Source organism: Zosterops lateralis (assembly GCF_965231275.1).
Source record: "Zosterops lateralis genome assembly, chromosome: 3".
NCBI classification, from domain to species: domain Eukaryota; kingdom Metazoa; phylum Chordata; class Aves; order Passeriformes; family Zosteropidae; genus Zosterops; species Zosterops lateralis.
This window is the reverse complement of record NC_139764.1, coordinates 1,520,156-1,540,091: the sequence shown is the minus strand read 5'-3', so window position 1 is coordinate 1,540,091 and position 19,936 is coordinate 1,520,156. Positions and strand designations below refer to the sequence as shown.

At 41.2% G+C, this 19,936-nt stretch overlaps 1 protein-coding gene across 7 annotated transcripts in view; it reads left to right on the top strand.

Moving 5' to 3' along the window:
- Positions 1-2,393: 2,393 nt before the first annotated feature.
- The window catches only part of CCDC88A (coiled-coil domain containing 88A), a 62,805-nt gene continuing 45,262 nt past the window's right edge, over positions 2,394-19,936 (top strand). For 5 of the 7 annotated variants that reach the window (XM_083858143.1, XM_083858146.1, XM_083858145.1 and 2 more), the window contains exons 1-3: positions 2,668-3,419; positions 3,540-3,640; positions 18,412-18,520. In XM_083858143.1, coding sequence (XP_083714269.1) covers positions 3,357-3,419; positions 3,540-3,640; positions 18,412-18,520 — 273 coding nt within the window. In that variant the 5' untranslated portion in view covers positions 2,668-3,356. Of the gene's footprint in view, positions 2,485-2,667; positions 3,420-3,539; positions 3,641-18,411; positions 18,521-19,936 lie in introns of those variants that run through there. The other 2 variants (XM_083858140.1, XM_083858141.1) reach the window with 2 other exon arrangements.

Below are 19,936 nucleotides of genomic sequence, written 5' to 3'. Positions count from 1 at the left end.
GAAAACAAAGCTCCTCCAACTGCATCCGGATACCTTTTCTGAAGTTTTATTGTACTAATCTCCAGTTGAAATAAGAAACTGTAAATCATCTGAGGTAAAACACCTGACAGTGCATTTCATATCTAAAATGTAGCAGGTTTTCTGTAGGAACGGTGATCAACAGCCATCCTGAGCACACAGGCCAACTGCAAGATGTGGATGGAAGCAAAAACATCTAAAACCATTTAATTCAATTTTTAATGCCAGGGAATCTCAGTATAAAATGGCTTCTGTGAGCCAGCTGCTGTTACTACTACATGGGCTATCAACTTCTACTGGCCGGGCTCTAATTCCTAGAAATTGCTTTATGCCAAAGTCATTACTGCCTAATTAGAGCCCCCAAGAAACAAGGGGATGAGGCAGGGAAGTTCCACAGCATTGTGGGCACAATTGTATGTTTACAGACTGCTGCCAGACACAGGGAGAGGAGCGGTTGGCTGATCAGGCTTGTACAAAAATGCTTTTGTGGCTGCCTTTAGAGGCTGGGAATTTATTGGCAGTTATTTCACCCATGGATCACCAGGTTCTTACTCAGAACCAAGACTGCAGAGTTTTCCTTTGCCCGCCCTTATTTCTTTCATTGCACAGGAAGGATGAGTTCACTCTAGAGACCTGGTTTGGGAAGGAAAGACCTGATTCTTGCTGGAAAAATGAAACTTTGAGACTCAAAGTCACTTAACTGTGCAATATCTTCTAAATAAATAAATAAAAAATCCTTAAGATGTAAAAGACACTAATATTACAAAGTCAATAATTTATTTTCCTAATCTGTTACTTAGGCATTCTTCATGGGAAACAAGTCACAATTGGAATTGTTGGGTTTTTTTCCAATCTTGGACATTAGTAAAAATGTGTATCTGGTATTTGGGTTAAGAAAAACCTTATCTGTTTAGCTGTTACTTGATTTTTTTCAAAAGCACCTAATTTCAGTCACTTCTATTGCGATGTTTTGTGGGATTTTTTTTTAATTGGGTGTGCAAAACTAAAGGTATTTGAAAAAAATGCTGCTGCAATTTAATTTAGTCCACAAAGAAGACAAGCTGGATTTAGTTTGAGATTTTGTAAAATGCTTTGTCAATGAACCACGGAATGTATTAAGTAGATATATCTATGCATATTAATGCAGGATTGAATACTGGAAAGCACAAGAAGCAGGAGGTGGATCAGGCCAACACAGTGCTTGTCATCCCCTGATTCCCCACAAAACCTTTCCAGAAAGGTTTTGGATTTTAAATTAACATGGGTGTGTCTGGATTCCACCTTCTGAGGAGAAAACCTGTCCTGCTTCTGGATACCACTTCCTGAGAGTATGAGTTTTTCCCCTCACAGGCACCTGTATTCTCAAAAAAGGGAAAAGGAAGAATATCTAGTCCTGCACTGAGCTTTTTCCTCACGGGCACCTTTAGTCCCCAAAGGTGAATGAAAGAGCATCTTTTCCTCCCCTCATGGATGCCTTTACTCTCTAAAAGGGGAAAGGAAAGTCATCTCTCTCCCACACTGAGCTTTCCCTCATGGTACCTTTATTCCCCAAGAGGGGAATGGAAGAGCATCTCCTTTCCACCCTTCTCCCCTCACGGGCATCTTTATTCCATATGACGGGAATGGAAGACCATCTCCCTCCCTCCCACGCCAAGTTTTCCCCTTACAGGCCCCTTTATTCTCCCAAGGGGAATGGAAGAGCCTGTCTCTTCCTCTCTCCCTCCCGGGCTTTTTTCCTCGTGGGTACCTTTATTCTCCTAAAGGAAATGGAGAATATCCCTCCTGCGCTGAGTGTTCCCCTCATGGGCACCTTCATTGCGCAAGAGGTAAGCTGGAAGAGCCTTCCCTGACTCCCTCTCTCACTCCCCTTAGGGGCACATTTATTCTTCTGGGCTGAGTTTTCCCCTCGCGGGCACCTTTATTCCTCAAAGGAGAATGAAAGACCATCTTTCCCTCCCACACTTTTTCCCTCACGGGCACCTCTATTCTCCTAAGGCAAATGGAGACTATTCCTCCGGCGCTGAGTTTTCCCCTCACGGGCATCTTTATTACACAAGAAGGGAATGGAAGAGCATCTCCCCCACGGGCACCTCTATTCCCCCAAAAGGGGGGTGGGAAGAGCTTTACCATCCCCCAGGGGAACCTTTATTCCCGGCGCGGGGAAGGGACGAGGCGCTCTCTCTCCCCCCACACCGGGGGCTGAGCACTGCCCGCAGCCGCATCGCGCGCGCGCGCGCGCCGGGCGCGAGTCCTGCAGCGGTTTGGCCGCGGCCCCGCCCCTTTCTGATCGCGCCGCCATCCCCGAGAGGCGGCGGAGGGATACCCGGCTGCGGGCGGAGGGATCCGCACGCCGGACGGCCGTGGGACAGGGAGAACGGGAGGCAGGCAGGGAGGGGAGGAAGGAGGACGAGGAGGGGGCGAGCGATGCGGCGCGGCCGCGCTGGCTGAGGCGAGGTGGCCCCGCAGGTCGGGAGGACGGGGGTGGGGAACGGAGCTGGTGCCGCGGAAGCGGCGGCGGAGCGGCAGGAGAACAGCTGGGGAGGGGTCGGGGGGCGCTCCGGGAGCGGCGAGGGGAGAGCGGAGCCTGAGGGGAGCGGCCAGCGCGGGGGAAGGGCGAGGCTGCGGGGCCGGGCGGCGTGTGCCGGTCCTGCCGCTCTCTGGCGTCGCAGTTTAGTGGAAAAGGGAAGGGATAGAAAAGGGAACTGATTTAAAATAGCCCCCGATCCCTCCGGGGGCCGGTTCCCCGTCGGTGCCGGTGCGGGGGGGCAGCGGGGCTCCGGTGCAGCCGCAGCCCGGGGGGCTTGGCTCGAGAGGGGCGGGGGTCGCTGCCCTCGCTGCTCCCCTCGCCCGGGCTTGGGGCTTTTTTTGTGGGGAAGGGCCAGGATGAGCTCGCCGAGTTTCGCTGGAATTTCTCCTTCCTTTCTGAGGCGCTGCCGCTGCTGAAGCAGATTTTTCCTTCCTCTCTCTCTCTTTTTTTTTTTTTTTTTTTTTTTTTTTTTTGTCTGATGCAGAATCCTAGTAGCTAGGCAGCCTCCCTCTTTTCTTTCCTTCCTTCCTTCCACCCTATCGCTAAGCAAGGGAGAGGCATCAATGGAAAGGCTGAAATACGCGTAGATGGACTTTCGGAAGCTTTTTTTTTTTTTTTTTTTTTGAAAGGGGAGGATAAATCCCGCTTGCCAATGCACTGATTTTTGTTGCTGTTGCATCGCTTGATAAAAATGGGGTTCACTCACTCCAGCTGAATCCTTGGAGCATTCCAGAGAGTTGCTGCAGTGAAGGACTTGTCTTTATTTTTTGCATCAGAGGAGCTGCATTGATGTTAACCTTTTTTTTGTAAAATGGAGAACGAGATCTTCACACCCGTTCTGGAGCAGTTCATGTCGAGCCCTCTTGTCACCTGGGTAAGCGTTCATTTGCCCCTCACACATTCCCGGTTTGATTTGCCATTGTTCGAGAAGAGCCTTGCGGCAGGGGATCGAGGTGGAGTTAGTGTCACGGTGCTGCTGCTGGTTCTGTTCCAGGTGAAGACGTTCGGACCGCTGGCTGGAGGAAATGGGACCAACCTGGAGGAATATGTGGCGCTGGTGGATGGAGTGTATCTGAACGAAGTCATGCTGCAAATGTGAGTGTGGGCAAGCGCTGCCTTGGGGTAATTTTTTGTTGGTTCATTTCTCTTGTATTTTTTTGCTGCCTTACAAAAAAATCCTTTTCCCCCCTCTCCCCATATTGACCTTGGTACATTACTTTTATTTGTGCATGACACGGTCATGTGGTGAGTTAAGAGGAGACTTGGGATCGTGGCAGATTCCGGCTCTGCGCAGCTGAATGTCCGAGTAATGTATTTGCAGGATGTATAGTGTGATACAGGCTGAATCATCATTGTAGAACTTACTGGAAAATAGAATGACTGTAAATAGATTCCCAGATTTCCACTGAGAGGCATAAAAAAGGTTCATCCTGCTGTAAGTCATGCTCATAAAGAAAATTTTAAATAAATTTGCTTGGCTAATAAGGTTCTAATCCATATCTTGGCGCACATGACGTGCAACTTAAGGATGGCATGCAACTCACACAGGGTTGTGCACTGAGCAAAAGGACTGCCCTTAAACCCCTTCTTCTTCATTTGCCATGCTTCCAAAATAGAGTAGATGTGGCTATAGCCGACAGAAGAAACGTTTTTATATGCGTTTATAAACTGTTTATTGAATACTCCGGTTGTCAGAAAAAGATCCTTTACAGTGGCTCTCTGTTAATCATAGTTTTGACTGGAATGTTGCCCACTACTGCCATGTAGAGGAGTAACACTTGTCAGGTGTCTAGTGATATAATCATAAAAGTGTTACTAGTGCAAAAAATCCTACATATCTTTTTTACATTTTAAGTCTCTGCAGAGAAGTACATCTATTTTTTGTATAGGTATGAAAAGCTGTGGACTTACGTCTGGCTGGGTACATCCATCAGTGAGTAGGCAGCTGTTCCTCAGGAACGCTGCTCAGGGATGGGCATCCTCTTGCTCTGTTTATAGCTTTTATTCATATTTAGTGCTTTAAAAGTTTTTGCCTTTGGTGTTCAGCTTGTGTAACTAATCTGTGTCAAAAGAACAGCACTTTACCACATTCAAGTGTGAATTCACAGCCTTTTGAAACCAGTAGTTTCTTTGTCACCTACTTTTGTACAGCTAAGACTCCCAAAGTATTCACTTCTAATGTTCACTCTAACATTGAAAAACATGGCAAAACTTGGTGGAATGGAACTTTTTGGGAAAAAAAAAATCTGAGTGGATTCTGGCACACTTTAATAAGAATTTCATTTTAAGTGATGCATTTCACTGAAGAATACTATTTTTATTTTATGACTTCTTTCTTTTTTTCTTGGACTGCATAAAGTAAGTAGATTTTCAGCTGTGGCCATGCATTTGATATGTAGTGTTTCTATGGGATAAAAAAGTTTGACAGCTGGAAGGCAGATTTATCACTGGAACAAGGTGATTTTGAAGAGTATAGTCTTAAACTTTTTTCAGTCAATTTTTTAATACTGAGTATAAATTGATACCTGATGCGTGTATATAAAATGGAAAACTGTGGAGAAGGAACATTCCCATGCCCTAAGGCACTGTGTGATGAATTTGGCTGTGACTTTGTTCATCCTTGACCCTGTGCCATGATTGCTGTACTTAGGAAGCAGTAGGTGTGTACCTGTGAAAAATACACATTGGAGGTGTAAATTTAAAAAATAAATGGTTTTGTATTCAGAACAGTAAAAGCCACCTCAAACTGGAGGTGTGTGTAAAAGCATTGGCATACAAATAAAATACATTGTAGAAATATGTCACTACACTGGAAGGTCTTTTGAGAACTGAGATGTATCAGGGCTGGTTACTGCTTAGAATTGCCTCTTAGAATTCTGTTCATATTTTGGGAAAGTTCAGTTTGTTTTGGGGTTTGTGCCAGGATTGAAATAGGGGAAAAATTGTTTCATGTTTTGCTGTTTGGTCCCATCTGCGGTGAAGTCATTGTGGAAACCTGTGTTGACTTTCAGTCCTGTTCACTTTGAATATCCACCTATTAAGCAAGTGTCTTCATTTGCAAAAACACTTAAAAGATATGCCTCTAACTAATCATCGATACAGATTATTTCCAGTGTTTCCCATTTTTATTTCTCTTTTATTTTCCTTTCATTCTTTGCTAGCATATATATGGAGGAAATGTGGCAGAAAATTTTGCGTCCTGTGACTTCAAAAGAAAAATGTTTTTTCTTCAGAATGTTGGAGTTGGGGAATTTTTTTTGTTTGTTTGTTTTGTTGGTTTTTTTAAAGCTCAGTGGCTTCACATGGGAACTGGAGGTCTGTGGTTAGGAGCTATGGCAGTGGGGGCTGTTAGAGGTGCTGTGGTCCTGCTGCACGTATACTTTAACACTTACTTTATTCTTGCCAAATGTTGAAAAAACAAATTCTGTGACCATATAAGTGAGTGCTAATATTGGATTAGGCATGGTTTGTGAACAGTTACACAGTCAAAAAAAAAAAAAAAAGGCCTTTGTTGGAGAAGGTTTTTTGTTCTGTTAGAAAAGAGTTAATCCTGCCCTCCATCATCTACAAGTGAGAGTTTGTCAGCCCAGCATTTGTTTCTCCTTGTACTTGTCTGGATCAACTTTATTTTCAGCAATTGCAGTGACTCAGGGGAAAGAGGTGTCAGCATTGGAATAGTTGCAGGGTGCTGGTGGTGCTGAGATTGTGGGGTTTATCAGTATTGAGTTTGTTAGGACCTCATCCATGAGAGAATTCATCACATTCCTTGTATGTTTTTTACCTTTGGATGTTTTGGGACCTGTGAAAATTGCACAGATTCTGTTCAGTGTCCAGTTACATCTGAAGGGCTCTTCCTTGCTGGAGATGCTACAGGCCAATTAATGATATTTTTAAAATTTTATTTTTAATTAAGGAGAGTCCCAGTGTTTATACTATTAGCTCCTAACTTGAGAGAATGTCTCCAATTTCCTGTTTGAATTTAGGTCCCGTTCTTCAGAAGTATCTGGTTACTTACCTTCTGCTGGGATCAGTCAGTATCTGATACTTGTGGATAGAAACCCATCTGTCTTTCTAAATCTGAGCCTTTATCTTTGTGGTCTTTGATGCAAAAAAGAGGTCATGCTTCTTGGAAATAAATCAGAGCACGAGATCACTGCAGTGGTGTTCTGCTGTGGCAGGGAGGTGGAGGAACATGCCCGGAATGCCTCATACCTTCACTGCACCTCTGTATCATAATGCTTCTAACATTATATTTATAAAGTGCTTGTAGGCTTGAGTGGAGTCTGTTGTGCATGGTACTGAAATCAGTGAACCAGTATAATTCAATGGATTAGTCACCTGTTGCACACCCAAGTACAACTGCAGTAAAATAATACTCAGTTGTCCTGGAGATATCGTTACAGAACATGATTAACATCACCTCAGGGATTTTTTAATAGTCTTAGCACTGTACTGTTTATAAACTCCTCTGATAAAAAAAAAATTGCAGTATTTTTACAGAAACACTCGTTTTTTGAGTGGTATTTATTTCTACTTTTGATAGATCTTATTCTCTGATACTTGTTAACTGAATTCCAATTGGATTGGGTAAGAAATGATGAAAGTCTTTTAGTATGAGTTGCAGTTCCCAAACTGACAAGAGTCTTGCTGGTTCCTTTGAATAAAGAGACAGCTGCAAGTAGTTACAACAAGATTGGGGGCTTTCATTACATTTACCACCACCATTAATATTTGGTCAAGCAACAAAGACTTGAAACAGTATTTTAGCTTTAATTGTTTTATTTTACTGTGCTTTGTATTTGTGGAAATAAATCTAATTTAAGGGAACTCTTGGGCTCAGAATATATGCAGAGTTGGTAATGTACAGAGCCAAACTCTAGAATTTAGTTAATTTAATCCACTGTCTGGAAAACCTGGCTGCTTTCATCCCAGTGTGCCATTTATAACTTTGGTCTTAATTACATAAATTAAGTGATACTTTCCATATCAGTCTTTGCATCCAGACGTGCTGAAAACTGCTTCAAAGATGAAGTCTTTTATTCTTTTGCTGGGTTTTTCCCCTTTTACCATTCTCCCATAGTTTTTTGCTGACTGGATCCACTGCAGGCCTTTCACACCATGAAATTTTCCAGGTGGACTGGCTGCCTCTTTCCTCCCACCATGCTGATGGTGTGTGCCTAGAATCTGGACAGCTTCCTTGGCTCCTGTTCTGAGCTCTCAGCCTTCAGTTGTGTGCTTTCTTCCGAGCAGTAGAGCTTGCCAGCCCATACTTCTGGCTTGCCTATATCTTCCCCTGAGAGCTGGACTCGGTCTCCAGTGCTGGAGCCAGCTGCCTGGCTCTGTGAAAGAGTGCAGCAGCAGCCACTCACCCCAATTAACTCCTTCTTGGGAAGGCCAGGGAGGGAGAGGTGCCTTCAGCTAAGCTCTGGCTGGGTGGGGAAATGGAAAAGAGGTTTGAGGGAAAGGAAATTGGTGACATTGGCAGCAGAAGCAGGAACGTGTATTTTAGGAAAAGGTCAAATATTATTAAGTCCACACCTTTATCACTTCATGGTATAGATTCACACTTCCCAGATGTGCTCTGTCAGGTTTTCCACAGGTGCAAGGTGTCACTTGGACTTTGTGAGAGTTGTTGCTCCCAACAGTAGTTCTGCAGCAGCAGAGCTGAGGTTTTTCTTAGGCGGAATTTGTAACAGTCATTTTTTTTTGTAAAGAAGCAAATTCTTTAATAAGTGGTCCAGCACAATGTGCACCACAGTGTTGGAATTAAACCCTTTTGATTAGAGGAGTGGAAAATGTAGTTCTTAGTGTAATGATGAATACTTCTAGACAGGACCATCAGCCTGCACTGAGCTCTGAATTGGGCAGCTGAGGTGGACACAGCCTGATACCTGCACTTGTGCTTGGGTTTTTGGTAGATAAAGGGTAAAAATGCATGGACTGAATATGGAATGCTTGAAGTGCTTGATCTTGGCTTGTCTCTGTTTTACTAGTTTTTGTTACACTTTGGTACCCTTTTCCACAGCTGATGTCCACTTTCCTTCATCTTGGCTCCCTGATTTATTTCTGAGCATGAAACTACTCTGTAGTTCACTCTTGTTCTTTGCAAAATTTTGAAGATTAGGAATTAAATCGTCTAACACTCATTTAAATGTACACATCCACTTCTTTTCTCTCTCCTTCATGTGCCATCTTGGCTATCTTTCTTTGACTCTGTCTCCTTACTTCTGGTGGACTGCTACTGACCCTGTCCTTACTCTAGGGGCTAGTTCCTTGGGCCAGGGAATAAAAACTGAATTAAAAACTATTTTTTGATACATACAGAGGTTTCTGTTAAGCCTGTCAACCTGTTCCATAAATCAAAATAACTTGTCTCAGCTTTGAAAGCATTCTGGCAAGGAAAGAGCATACATTCACTATGGCTTTGCAGTTTCAGAGAATTTTGCATTTCACGTTCTACATGCTGTTTCAAAGCACTCCATGAGAATAACAGCAGCAGTAAAATCCAGAGTTTTAAGTTAACTACAGACAACTGGCTGACCAGCTTGTACCCTTCAGTGGCAAGGCTGTGCTGCTTCAGGTTCCATGGTTGGTCTGGGGATCCCCCCACCCCAAACCTTTGCAGAGGACTGCTGTGCCCTGATCTTTCTTTTTAAAACTAACCTAGTTAAGAGATTTTGGGTGCTAAATCAAGCTCATCTTATCCTATGCCAGATTTGAGATTTACTTCTAGATTTTCCTTACTCGTTTCTTCTGTTAAGAAGGGACTTGTAAGTTTTGTGTTTGTTGATGTATTCCTCTTATTTTTGTTTCCTCCTCTTTTTTCTTTAAACTAAATAGTAATTTGTTGCCTTTGTTGTCTGTCATAATGCACCACTTTTCTCTAGGTAGTAATTATTTAGGGATCAAGACATTTTTCTGAAATGCTGCTTTGTTAGAGCACATAACTTCAGTCAGGTTCAAGGATTATTTGGGAATAACTGTGTGAGACTCTCTAGAGTCCAGTCTTTATCCTAAAGATGCTCCAGAGGCAGTTGCTGTTGAGCACTGTTTGCAAGATGCATCCCTTTCATTTCATGGGATTAATTGATGCCAAGGCTTTGAATTGAAGCAAGGCTACTACTTGAGTCAAGCAAAAATTGTCTGATGTTGTATTTTTGGATGGGAAATTGTAAGGGATGAACTACTAAATGGTGTCTGTCGTATTCCTGGCCATTGAGTGAATCTTTGTGTCGCACATTTGGAGACACTCCAGTACTTTCTTCCTTTCCTATAGTGACAGAAGACAGTCACAGTCCACTTAGGTTTATTACAGAATTTTATCTTGGTTTGAGCTTCAGGGAAATATTTGCTCTAGTTTTTCTCTGTGTGGTATCTTTGTTTTTCTTAAATAAGGCCCTGAGCAAAAAGTGTCTGTTGGAATTTCCTGGTATCCTGGGAATACACTTGCTGTATATTCAGAGTATTGTGTATGCTGGACAAAACCAGAATAGAGATACCAGGAGATGTACTAGAGAATGCAGACAAATGTCACATTGTCACTAGTCAAAAAATGGGCGTAAAGAAATATAAAAATTTTATTATTAATAATTTACTTACAGAGGGTTTTTTCCCTTCATAATAAAGGAAATTATCTACAGTCATGGTGTTCCAGCCAGAGGTGTTTAATGGAAATCTGTGTGGTGCAGATTTTAGAACTGAAGATCTTTCTAGTCACTAAAACTGCATATTTGTGTAGCTTTGGTGCCATCTCACTTGGCTGGTCACACATCAGTATTTCCTGTAGTTTTTACTGCTGAGTACCATTGTTTACCTCTGGTCAGGCTATTGTGACTCTGAAGAAAGAGCTAATTTTTCAGAATTTGTAGCTTCAACCAAGTTTAAAGTCAAGAGTAAAATGAGTGAACGTGTTTCCAAGTCTTTCAAAGGAGAAATAATTTTTGGTAGTGCTGTGATTATCAAATAAAGCAAAGTACATGCTGCTGTGGTGCTGTTAGTTAGGATAGTTAGAACTACTCTTAAAAATCGGGGTTTCTTAAGCTTAAGTAAAGAAGACTGCATAAATGTGTACTGCTTTTAAATGCCACATAGTAGTTTTTCCTTGTATTAATATTTTAAATGTTTTAGAAGGCATGTTAGCTCTACGAATGTAATTGCTCAGGGCAGTAAGTGTTTATTGTCTTCTCTTCTGTACCGCTTGCTGCTTCCTGGCAGTGATGACAACTTCCTGGCCCTATTCTGCTGCTTTTATCACTTGATGTTTCTTCCAAACTAATACCTGCACGTTAGCAGAATGGTCCTCCCGAGGTGCACCGTGAAAGCATTTCCTGACTGCAGTGCCCTGGGATGTTTGGTGCCATCTTGTGATGCAGATCTGGCACCGCTTTTGTGTAAAGCTGATCTTACTCTTGTCACAGGATTACTGGGGGTGGCAAGGTTTGCTGCGTTCTCGTGGTCAGTTGCTTTGAGGTGTTAATCACACAGTCAAGTAGTTCTCAGCTGCTCTGTTAATTGGTACTGAACTGAATAGGTATTGGAAATTTGGATTCATTTCAGGAGTAAAAAATGCTGGTTCTAAGAGGGAAAATAACACACTGTGCTTGAAGGAGAAGTCAAAACTTCACACTTCATGATCCTCAATATTTTCCTTCTGTGGCATGTCCATCTTCTTGCTTTCCTGTCCTTTGGCCTGTGCACTCTTGCATCCTTGGGCACCTTTTGGGTTTGGTTTAATTTGGAAAATTGTGTGGTGCAAGTACTACAGCAGTTTATTTCTCCCTTTTCCAGCTAAACCTTCTGTAGTTAAGAAAACTCTTTAAAACCAACCAAGCAAACTAACAAGATGTCCCTTGAAAGAGATTTAGATTTGTTGGGGTAGAATGTATTTGTCAGACTTTCTGGTTCTTAGATGTTTTTCCTCCATTAAAAAATTCTGTTTGTTGATGTTTATTCTAGGAATTCTCCAATTTTTAATACCTAGATGTGTTTGTATGTTAAGTGTTCTGCGTTGCTCTGAATCCTATGGATTTTCCTTTCTGTGAGTGACACTTGTTAATTTGGTGGCAGCCAGATTACCTTTGGCCAGCTGTGGACCAGAGGCTGCTCCACATTCATTGATTTGTTGTGGGCAGCTCACTCAGGTGACTTGGTGCAGTCAGCAGTGACCCACTAGGTTCAATTTTTTGGCAGAAAGCTTTATTTTTTTTACATACTACCTTTTAGTGTGATAGCAAAAGAATAGTTGAGGTCAGGGTGAAACAATAGTAATAAAGTTATTTAATCCTATTTGATGATGAAGGCAGTGGTTGCTCTGTAAACTTGGAACTTAGGGATTTGGGGGAGTTTTTGGTCTTTTCCATAAGAGTATGCTTAGTGTGAAAAACGAGGTTCACTTTTTAGTAAATTTTAAGGAATATGTTTAATAAAATAATTAAGACAATTAGGAGATAAGAAAAAACCAAGAACGGCCGGCTGGGTGACTTGGCATTCAGCCAAGTCCACCCCTTGCTTTCTCAGGGATACTCGTTAAATACACTTTTCGTTATATCGATATATGAATATTCATAAAATTCCATAAACTAGTTTCCATATTCCAGGAACTGCTCTGCATGGTCCCTCCTTGGGTCCGCCTTTTTAGAGCATGCGTGTTTCGTGGCTGTGTCCTTTTTATCGCGTCCAGCTTGGGCCTTGGTCCGTGCCTTCTGCGGGTGGTAGATGCTGATAGTTGGTGTTATCAGTAGCAGAGTCTTCTTTACATGTTCACTGGATGTTATCCCAACCAAACAGACAGTTTAAGCAGCTGCTACATCAACTACTCCCTTTATATCTAGTCTTACCAATAGCAGAAATAAACTTATATCCTTATATCCTTACTATGTTATTAATCATATAGCACACATCTTGCGAAAAGCCAATTTTATAATATACACATATAACACTTAGTCAATGACATGTGAACTGATTTACCTTCTTTCTTGTTTTCTCATACATTTTACTCACCTGGATACATCTTCCCTACTGCAGTTAGGAAAAAGAACAAAAATAAATCTGGGCTGTTCTGGACTTAGTTTTGGGAGGAAGAAATTAAAGATCAGTCAGCAGACCTGTTGAATGTACTGTGATTTTGCCTGGCTGTTGGCACATTCCCACCTAAACCTGGGGGCGTGGGGATGTGAGGAGGTGTCTCTTCACGCTGAGGCGGGACCGCACGGAGGTTGTGACGTGCAGCAGGTCCCCGTCCCTGGAGCAAGGAGACCCGGCGTTCCTGTGCAGGGCAGGGCTGCAGCTCTCCCAGTAGCCGTGAGGAGCCGGCAGCTCCTGTGCTGGGAATACCAGCCGGGCTGCCCTGGGAGCGGCTGAGCCGCGCAGATGCTGAGCTGGGGCTGCCAGGGGGAGGCCGTCTGCGTATGCTCATTATCCACGTAAATGTTCTTGGCACTGCTCCCTGTGATCCCACCAGCCACTCTGTTTGGGTTAGGCCAGTTGGTCGTGGTTTGGTGTTTTTTTATTTTTAAGTAGGCATGGGGCTTCAGCCTCCTGACGGTTTATGATGTTGGACATAATCCTAGGAAGTGGGGGTTTGTGCAAGGGCCAAACGATGTTTGATGTTAGGCCTGCTTCCTAAAGCTCGCATGGTCACGAGGCAGAAAACGTTGGATACAGCTGTTGAACTTCTGGCACACACACAGTCAGTCCTTGCTAAGTGCAGAGCTAGCAGAGTGTCTTTAAATTGAGGTACTAATACTGATTTTGTGGCAAAGGGCATCTCAGTGTTTGAGATATCTTCATATGTTGGAGCAGATGTCTGCAGAGCTACATGACCATGTCAGCTGTACATCAGTTGTTGCACAGTCTTGAAGGTAGAAATACAGGTGTTGTACAACCTAAAAGTAAATGTCAAATGCTTAAGGTATGTCAAATGTCAAAGGTAAGTGTCAAATGTTTAAGCAGTTTGAAGATTATCAATTTTTCTCCAGTTTTGTTTTGACTTCTAATAATTTTGTCAGTAAAAGTACACTGTTGTATTAAATCTCTTTGTAAAACACATTATGAGCATGCTTATTATTTTCTTGCCAGTAGTAAATAATGAAGATGCTGCTTTGTTAGTTGAAGTCTATCCCCAGATTCTGTTATCAGTAATTAGTGAAATATTTGACAGATACCAAAAGTGAACCTCAGCATTCCAGTTAAAAGGACCTTGCAGAAAAGAAACTCTATTAGGGATGCAGCATTTATTTGTACAAGTGAATGCTGTGCTGCTGTAAGCCAAACCACAGAGTAGCATTTCACTGAACTCACCGAATACATTCAAACAATGGTATATTTCAAATTAGGGTGTGTTATGATACCAGACTTAATCATTAAGTACCATCAAGGAACAGATGGCAGGGGAGGACACAACTGGTTTGCAGTCTGCATAGATTTAAGCATGAGGCCATTAAGCTATCACATTCCTTTTTCTGATAGATTTTTGGTCAATGAAAAGTTAAAGGCACATAATCCCTGATTATATGAAGTCTCAATCTGTGATTCATGACACTGGTAGTATTTCAAAATCACTGAAGTTCTCTCTGTAATCAGGAGTTTTAAACTAATGCATTATTGGGATAGATGCTCCTGTCTGGTTTTATTGCTACTGAAATTAATGTATCTTGTCATAAGTAGGTTGCTCCTAAATGTAAAATTGCTTAAGGGTATCTTTTACCGCTCTGCTTCCTATCGACTTCTAGACAGATTTGCCCTATTTTGCTGGGCTGTTTGCCACTGAAGCAGCTCAGTATCCCTACCTCATAAAAGGAGCAGTTCAGAGCATGGATAGCCTTAAAATGTTTATAGTAGCCACCAGAATCTTACAGTTTTAAAAAGCTGCTTTTTAAAGCTATGTCTTAAACTGGTTCTAAAATAGACCTTTTTATCATCAAAATTATTTAATTTGCATCCTGTATTTCCACCAGTTTATTTCAGTGTCATTGGACCTAATGTATTCTAATAAACAGAATTGTTTTGTGTTAATAAAAATATAATCATTATAAACATTTTATTTGTCGTAAAAATTCAACAGTTCAACATATGGGTACAAGTACTTCATTAAAATCTTTCATAAAATAGTTTTCAAGAACTGAAAACGAGTTTAAAGTTGCTCTTAGAAGTTTTTGGCCATTTCTGTTCAGAATTTTATCTTTCTGTTTGAGAAATAGTTGCACATAAGACTTCATGCTTTGTAAAAAATATTAGCGTGCCATGACTTGGACCAGCCTAAAAAATGCAGTTCTACAAACAACATAAAATAGAAATGTGTAGCCAGCATCTTGCTATATTATTTCCTCTTCAAGAGAGACAAATTAAGACATCAATACTTAGGATGATGAACTATATTGACTAAAGAAATAATATTTAAAATGCTGTTTAGTGGATTACGAATACTGCTGAGAGTTCAGGTCGGAGTCTTTGAGAAAATGAGAGCTGGTTATCAGCATTGGAAGTGAAGGTGGATTTAGTTATTTTTTTAAAATAAGGGATCTCCTGTTCAAGGACCTAATCATGGTCCTTTCATAGCAGTGGTGTGAAGAGAGATCTGTCAGGTCTGTGCTTGGCTGTTCCATACACAAACCTGACAGTTCTGACACAATCTGAAAGGTAGAAGTAAATCAGTGACTGTAGATGAGGGAGCTCTGCTGAACACCAGCACAGAGGCTGCTTGGTGGAAGAATCCCTCAGTTTTCAACTTTTCCTTTTCAGCACAGGGGTCATTTTAGTAGTTAGCCTATAAACAGTCTGTGTTTATAATCATTTAATGGCATAATGTGGTTAGAAGGATCTCAATTACTGTAGCACAGAAGTGAAGTCCTGTTTGCACTGGAAGGTGCTGAGAGCAGGTTTCACTCTGGGAAGCATTAGAAACAATTTTCTGTCCAAGTCATTCATCCTAGTCATGGCTAACACGTATTAATTGGGAGTGTCAAAGACAACTGACCTCCCATGGTTGAAGAATAATGAGCCAAGAGGATATTCATTACCAAAAAAACCCAGAAAAAGGAATCTACTACCAATAGTGAGTTATTGAGGGTACATGTTTGATTAAATTTAAAATGATTGGTAGAGATTAGTAGTAGTAGTACTGATACCTCACTCCCTTGCTTTTATTGAACCTTAAAAACAGTGGGTTAAACTTCTGGTTACAACTACCTGCTGAAAAATGTTAAGGGATCTTGGAGTTTGTAATTTCTCTTGGACCCTTTGCCATAATCTTCTGAAAAATTTTAAAATTACTAAAATTAAAATTTTCTGTGCACCAGGTTGTCCCAAGGCTGATGTTCTGATTTTAATTGTTGTTTGTCTCCACTAGCAGAGCATCTTGAAACTGGATAATGGAGTTTTGCCAAGTAGTAAAAATACAGTTCCAGAGCATATCTGTGGCCCAGCTTTTCCCAGCAAAAATTCCCAATATCAATAAACTGCTTCCTGCAATTTAAGACAGCAACAAAAAGCCAAACCAAAGCAAAAAAACCCCAACCAACTTTCTGTTTTAAGCTACAGGAATGAATCATTTTGGCACTAAGCAGGTCAGCTTGTCATAGAGGGAGGTGAGGTTTTTTGTTAAAGCAGCCCAAACCTTCCCTGCTGGCTGGGCTGATTCCCTGGTGTCATGAAGATCCAGTGCTGTGCAAATGTTAAAGTTTTTGTTCATCCATGATCAATCTCAATATACTAATACAGCTTTGGAGATGAGAAAATGGAAAGCCTGAGCTTTTATGATGTTTATGTTTTGAGTTCTTGTGGTTGCACAGTAAATTTGGTGTCGATTCTAAAATAAGAGCTGGCACAATATCCAGGAAACCCCTGTGCCCTGTTTTGAGGGCTCTAAAGGGAGAGGCATCTGAAATGTGTGGCTGTAGAAATGCTGCTGAAGATGATGAAAAAGCCCAGAGATAATCCCATGGTCATTAAGATTAAAGATGAAGATTAGGCCCCAAATCGGCCTTTTGGAGATATGCATATAGAAATAGGAGACTTCAGCTGATCTCTGTAGGTCAGCAGGATTTATTGTGGATTTTCTCTTCTGATTTTAGCAAATTTGAATGAATTCAGTGTGGAAGGGAGTCCAGTTCTGTGCATGTGCAAAGCATAGTTATTTTTAGACTGTTTAGTTGCTTTTACAGCTACAGTTTGGCTGGACTAATGAACCCAAGGTCACATCTCAGTCACACGGTTTGGCTAATATGTTCAAAAATGTATTTTAATAGTTTATAATATTTTTAGGAACATAGTGATGAGCATTTGGGAATGAGGCAATTACCCCTGTCCTAATTTTCCTAGATTTATAATAATAAATACAGAAAAAAGATACTGTGCCTACGCTTTTTTTTTTTTTTTGAATGTCTGTTTTAAATGTGTATTGGAGGTGCATTTTTTATATGACCAGACTTCCTTTCCCAGCAGTGTTCTTTCTATTATTTCTATTTGTGCTTACTAGCCAGGAAATGCTGATAGCAATAAACTGAAGAAAAGATATATTTATATATTTTTAAAAAATGTAATATGCTAAAAGTTAAGCGAGCTGTAAAAAGGCAAATAAAGTTTATGTAGGTAACTTACATATAAATGAAAAATATGTAAATTTTGTACAGAGAGTTTGTGAAACTACCAATCAAAGGGATAAATTGCACCAGAGTAAGTCATGATATCACAATATTCAGGTCATTTTTGGTTTATAGCAAATAACTTTTCTCTCTGCATTTGCTTCTGACTCTAATCTTTTGCCTGTGAGTTATTGAATTCCATTACTTTTGCACGTTACCAGGATCATTCTCCATTGCTATAGTATTTTTTGAAGGTTATTCTTTGGGTTTTTTTCTCCTAAAGTTTGCCAGTGGCTGTTCTGGAAAGAGTATTCTGTATTCCATTGTTTAAATTATTAATGACAATGCTGAATAAAACCAGAGCCAGCAGACACATATCCCTGCAGGGAGCCCTGGTTTGACAGGGAAAAGTTGGTAGTTCGTTTTTGAGTGCAGCATTCCAGCCAGCTCTCATTTATCTGATCATAATGATAATATCATTAAACAATACCATAATACCATTAAATATCAAAAGTTGCGTTGTGCAGCTGTGTCAAGAATCTGTAAAAGTGAGAAACTTCACAGTAGCCATCCCTTAGGAATTCTTTAAACCTTTCAGAGAGTGTTATGAGAGGGTGCTTTGATTCTGCATGGTTTTTCATGAGCAGTCCTAGTGCATGATTGTCATGCTGTCCTGTGTGTGTTATGGGGTATTGAAAAAGGGTGACTCACCTGCATTTCCTCAGATCCTTTCTGCTTGGTGAAGGAAAAAGTGATTGATTTCCTCCCTGAAGCCAGGACAAACCAGAGAAAAATCTGGTAGTGTATGATAGTATGTAACAAAAACTCCAATTAATAATCCCTTTGTTGACACATTTCAACAGTGTAAATATATTTGAAACAGTTTAGTGTGTGTTAGCACAATGTGTTTCATATTCATCGTTGTTCTAAAAGTTAAAAACTACATTTTGTTCCTTATGCCTCATGGCAGTAAAATGCCATCATATAGCCATAAAAACTCTCCTGTCATACCTGTTCTCTGGGAGTTGTGGTGGGTGCTTCCAGTCTCAGGCTGCATTTATGGCAAACAAGAGTGTGGGGCTGGGTGGCTGTGTCAGAGACACATTTCAAGCTCATTTCATCTTCCACAGCTCCAGATGAATTTGTGGAAGAAAAAACAAGGCATGGTAATCAAGACAAGGAATGGCTGTGCTTTCACATTAATTATACCATTTGTTTTATAGAGAAAGCTTTAAAGATTAATGTTTGACGTGTTTAAGGTATTCTTTTTTTCTTTTCTTTTTGCAGCAATCCAAAGTCCGCTAATCAGAGGATAAACAAAAAAGTAAACAATGATGCATCATTAAGGATTCAAAATTTGTCTATTTTGGTGAAACAAATAAAAACTTACTATCAGGTCAGTAATTGTTGTGTTATGTTTTGCCTGGAATTATTTCTAAATTTTCTTCTATGGTTATGGCTTTAGGGGTAACAGGAGTAAGATCAACAAGAGATACTTGTATGGATGATTGTTTAGATATCTGGTCAAATTTTTAATCACTATTAACAGGTATAAAGGTGGACATACGCTTGTACGAATGATGATCTGTTTATAGAATAGGTACTCTGTGTTCAAGTACTCCTGTGGTGCATTAAGTATTACTGGTTGGTGTTTTCTGAGTTGAAGCAAGTTTTGTGCCAGTGAGACAGATTATTACATTTAGTGCATTTAGTCTAGTAAATGGAATGTTTGTTAGAAAAACGTGATGGAGTTTACTGGGCTTAGAATTAATTTGGGAATTTGTAGTAAATGTAGTGAGGATCTAAGTCAGAGCTGTAAAAGATCCACTGAAGTTTGATGCAGAAGTAGGCGCTGGTCCTGTGCCTGCTGGATGCTGAGCTGGACAGGGTGTTGTACACAGCCAGGCACTGCAGCTGTCACCAGTGTCCCTGTAGTGTGGCTTTTAGTACCCTTCCACACTGCCCTGCTCCTTCCTTCTAGGAGAACCCAGACCTGGGAGAAAACCTTTGCAAAACTCCCAGTGCAGTGAGAATTCCCAGCTGTCACTGCCCTGACCAACCGCGGAACATCTTCCCAGCACTTCCGCCCTTCTCTCCTTGGTAGCTCCTGCACATGGATATATGTGCTGCCTGCTAAACCCCATATGCTTGTCCTTTTCCTAATGGAAGTCATTTTCCACCAGGTATTAGTGTTCCACAACTGGTGCAACAGAAGGCACAAACACTGACAGGAGTGATCTTTACTGGAGCACAAAGATCACCCCGTCATGCACAAGCCTCACAGTATCACCAGTCTAAGTGCTCCAGTACCAGGCAGTATTGCTGGCATTTAGGTACCTTGGGATGATTCAGGATTGTGGATGTTGCTCCAAACCTTTGTGATAGAAATAAGTTTATTAGAGCTTTTTTTAAAATAAAAAAGTATTCTTGTTTAAGAAATGGTAAAACCAGTCACCATGCCTTTAATAGTCCAAGCTGTGTTGACCTGCCCTTTTAACTGTTTTATACACTTTTCCCCCCTTTCCCTCCAGGGGAACCCTTTCAGGGTTTTGGTCACCATGCAGACATTGAAGGGCTGGTGTTTCTAGCAGGAGTAAAGGCATTTACCCTCCAAACTGGAGAGTTCTTTTGAATCTAAAATTGCTTCTTGCATGTGAAAATTTTCATTCCCTACAGTGCCTGCAGGGAGGTTTCTGCTTTGTGGTAGTTGAAATGTTAAAGGATGGGCTGTTTCACAGAGGAGTCAGTTGAGTTCCTGTGGAATTCCCCAAGGCAGGAAAGCTGGGGCTTGATGGATGCCTTGGAATCAAAC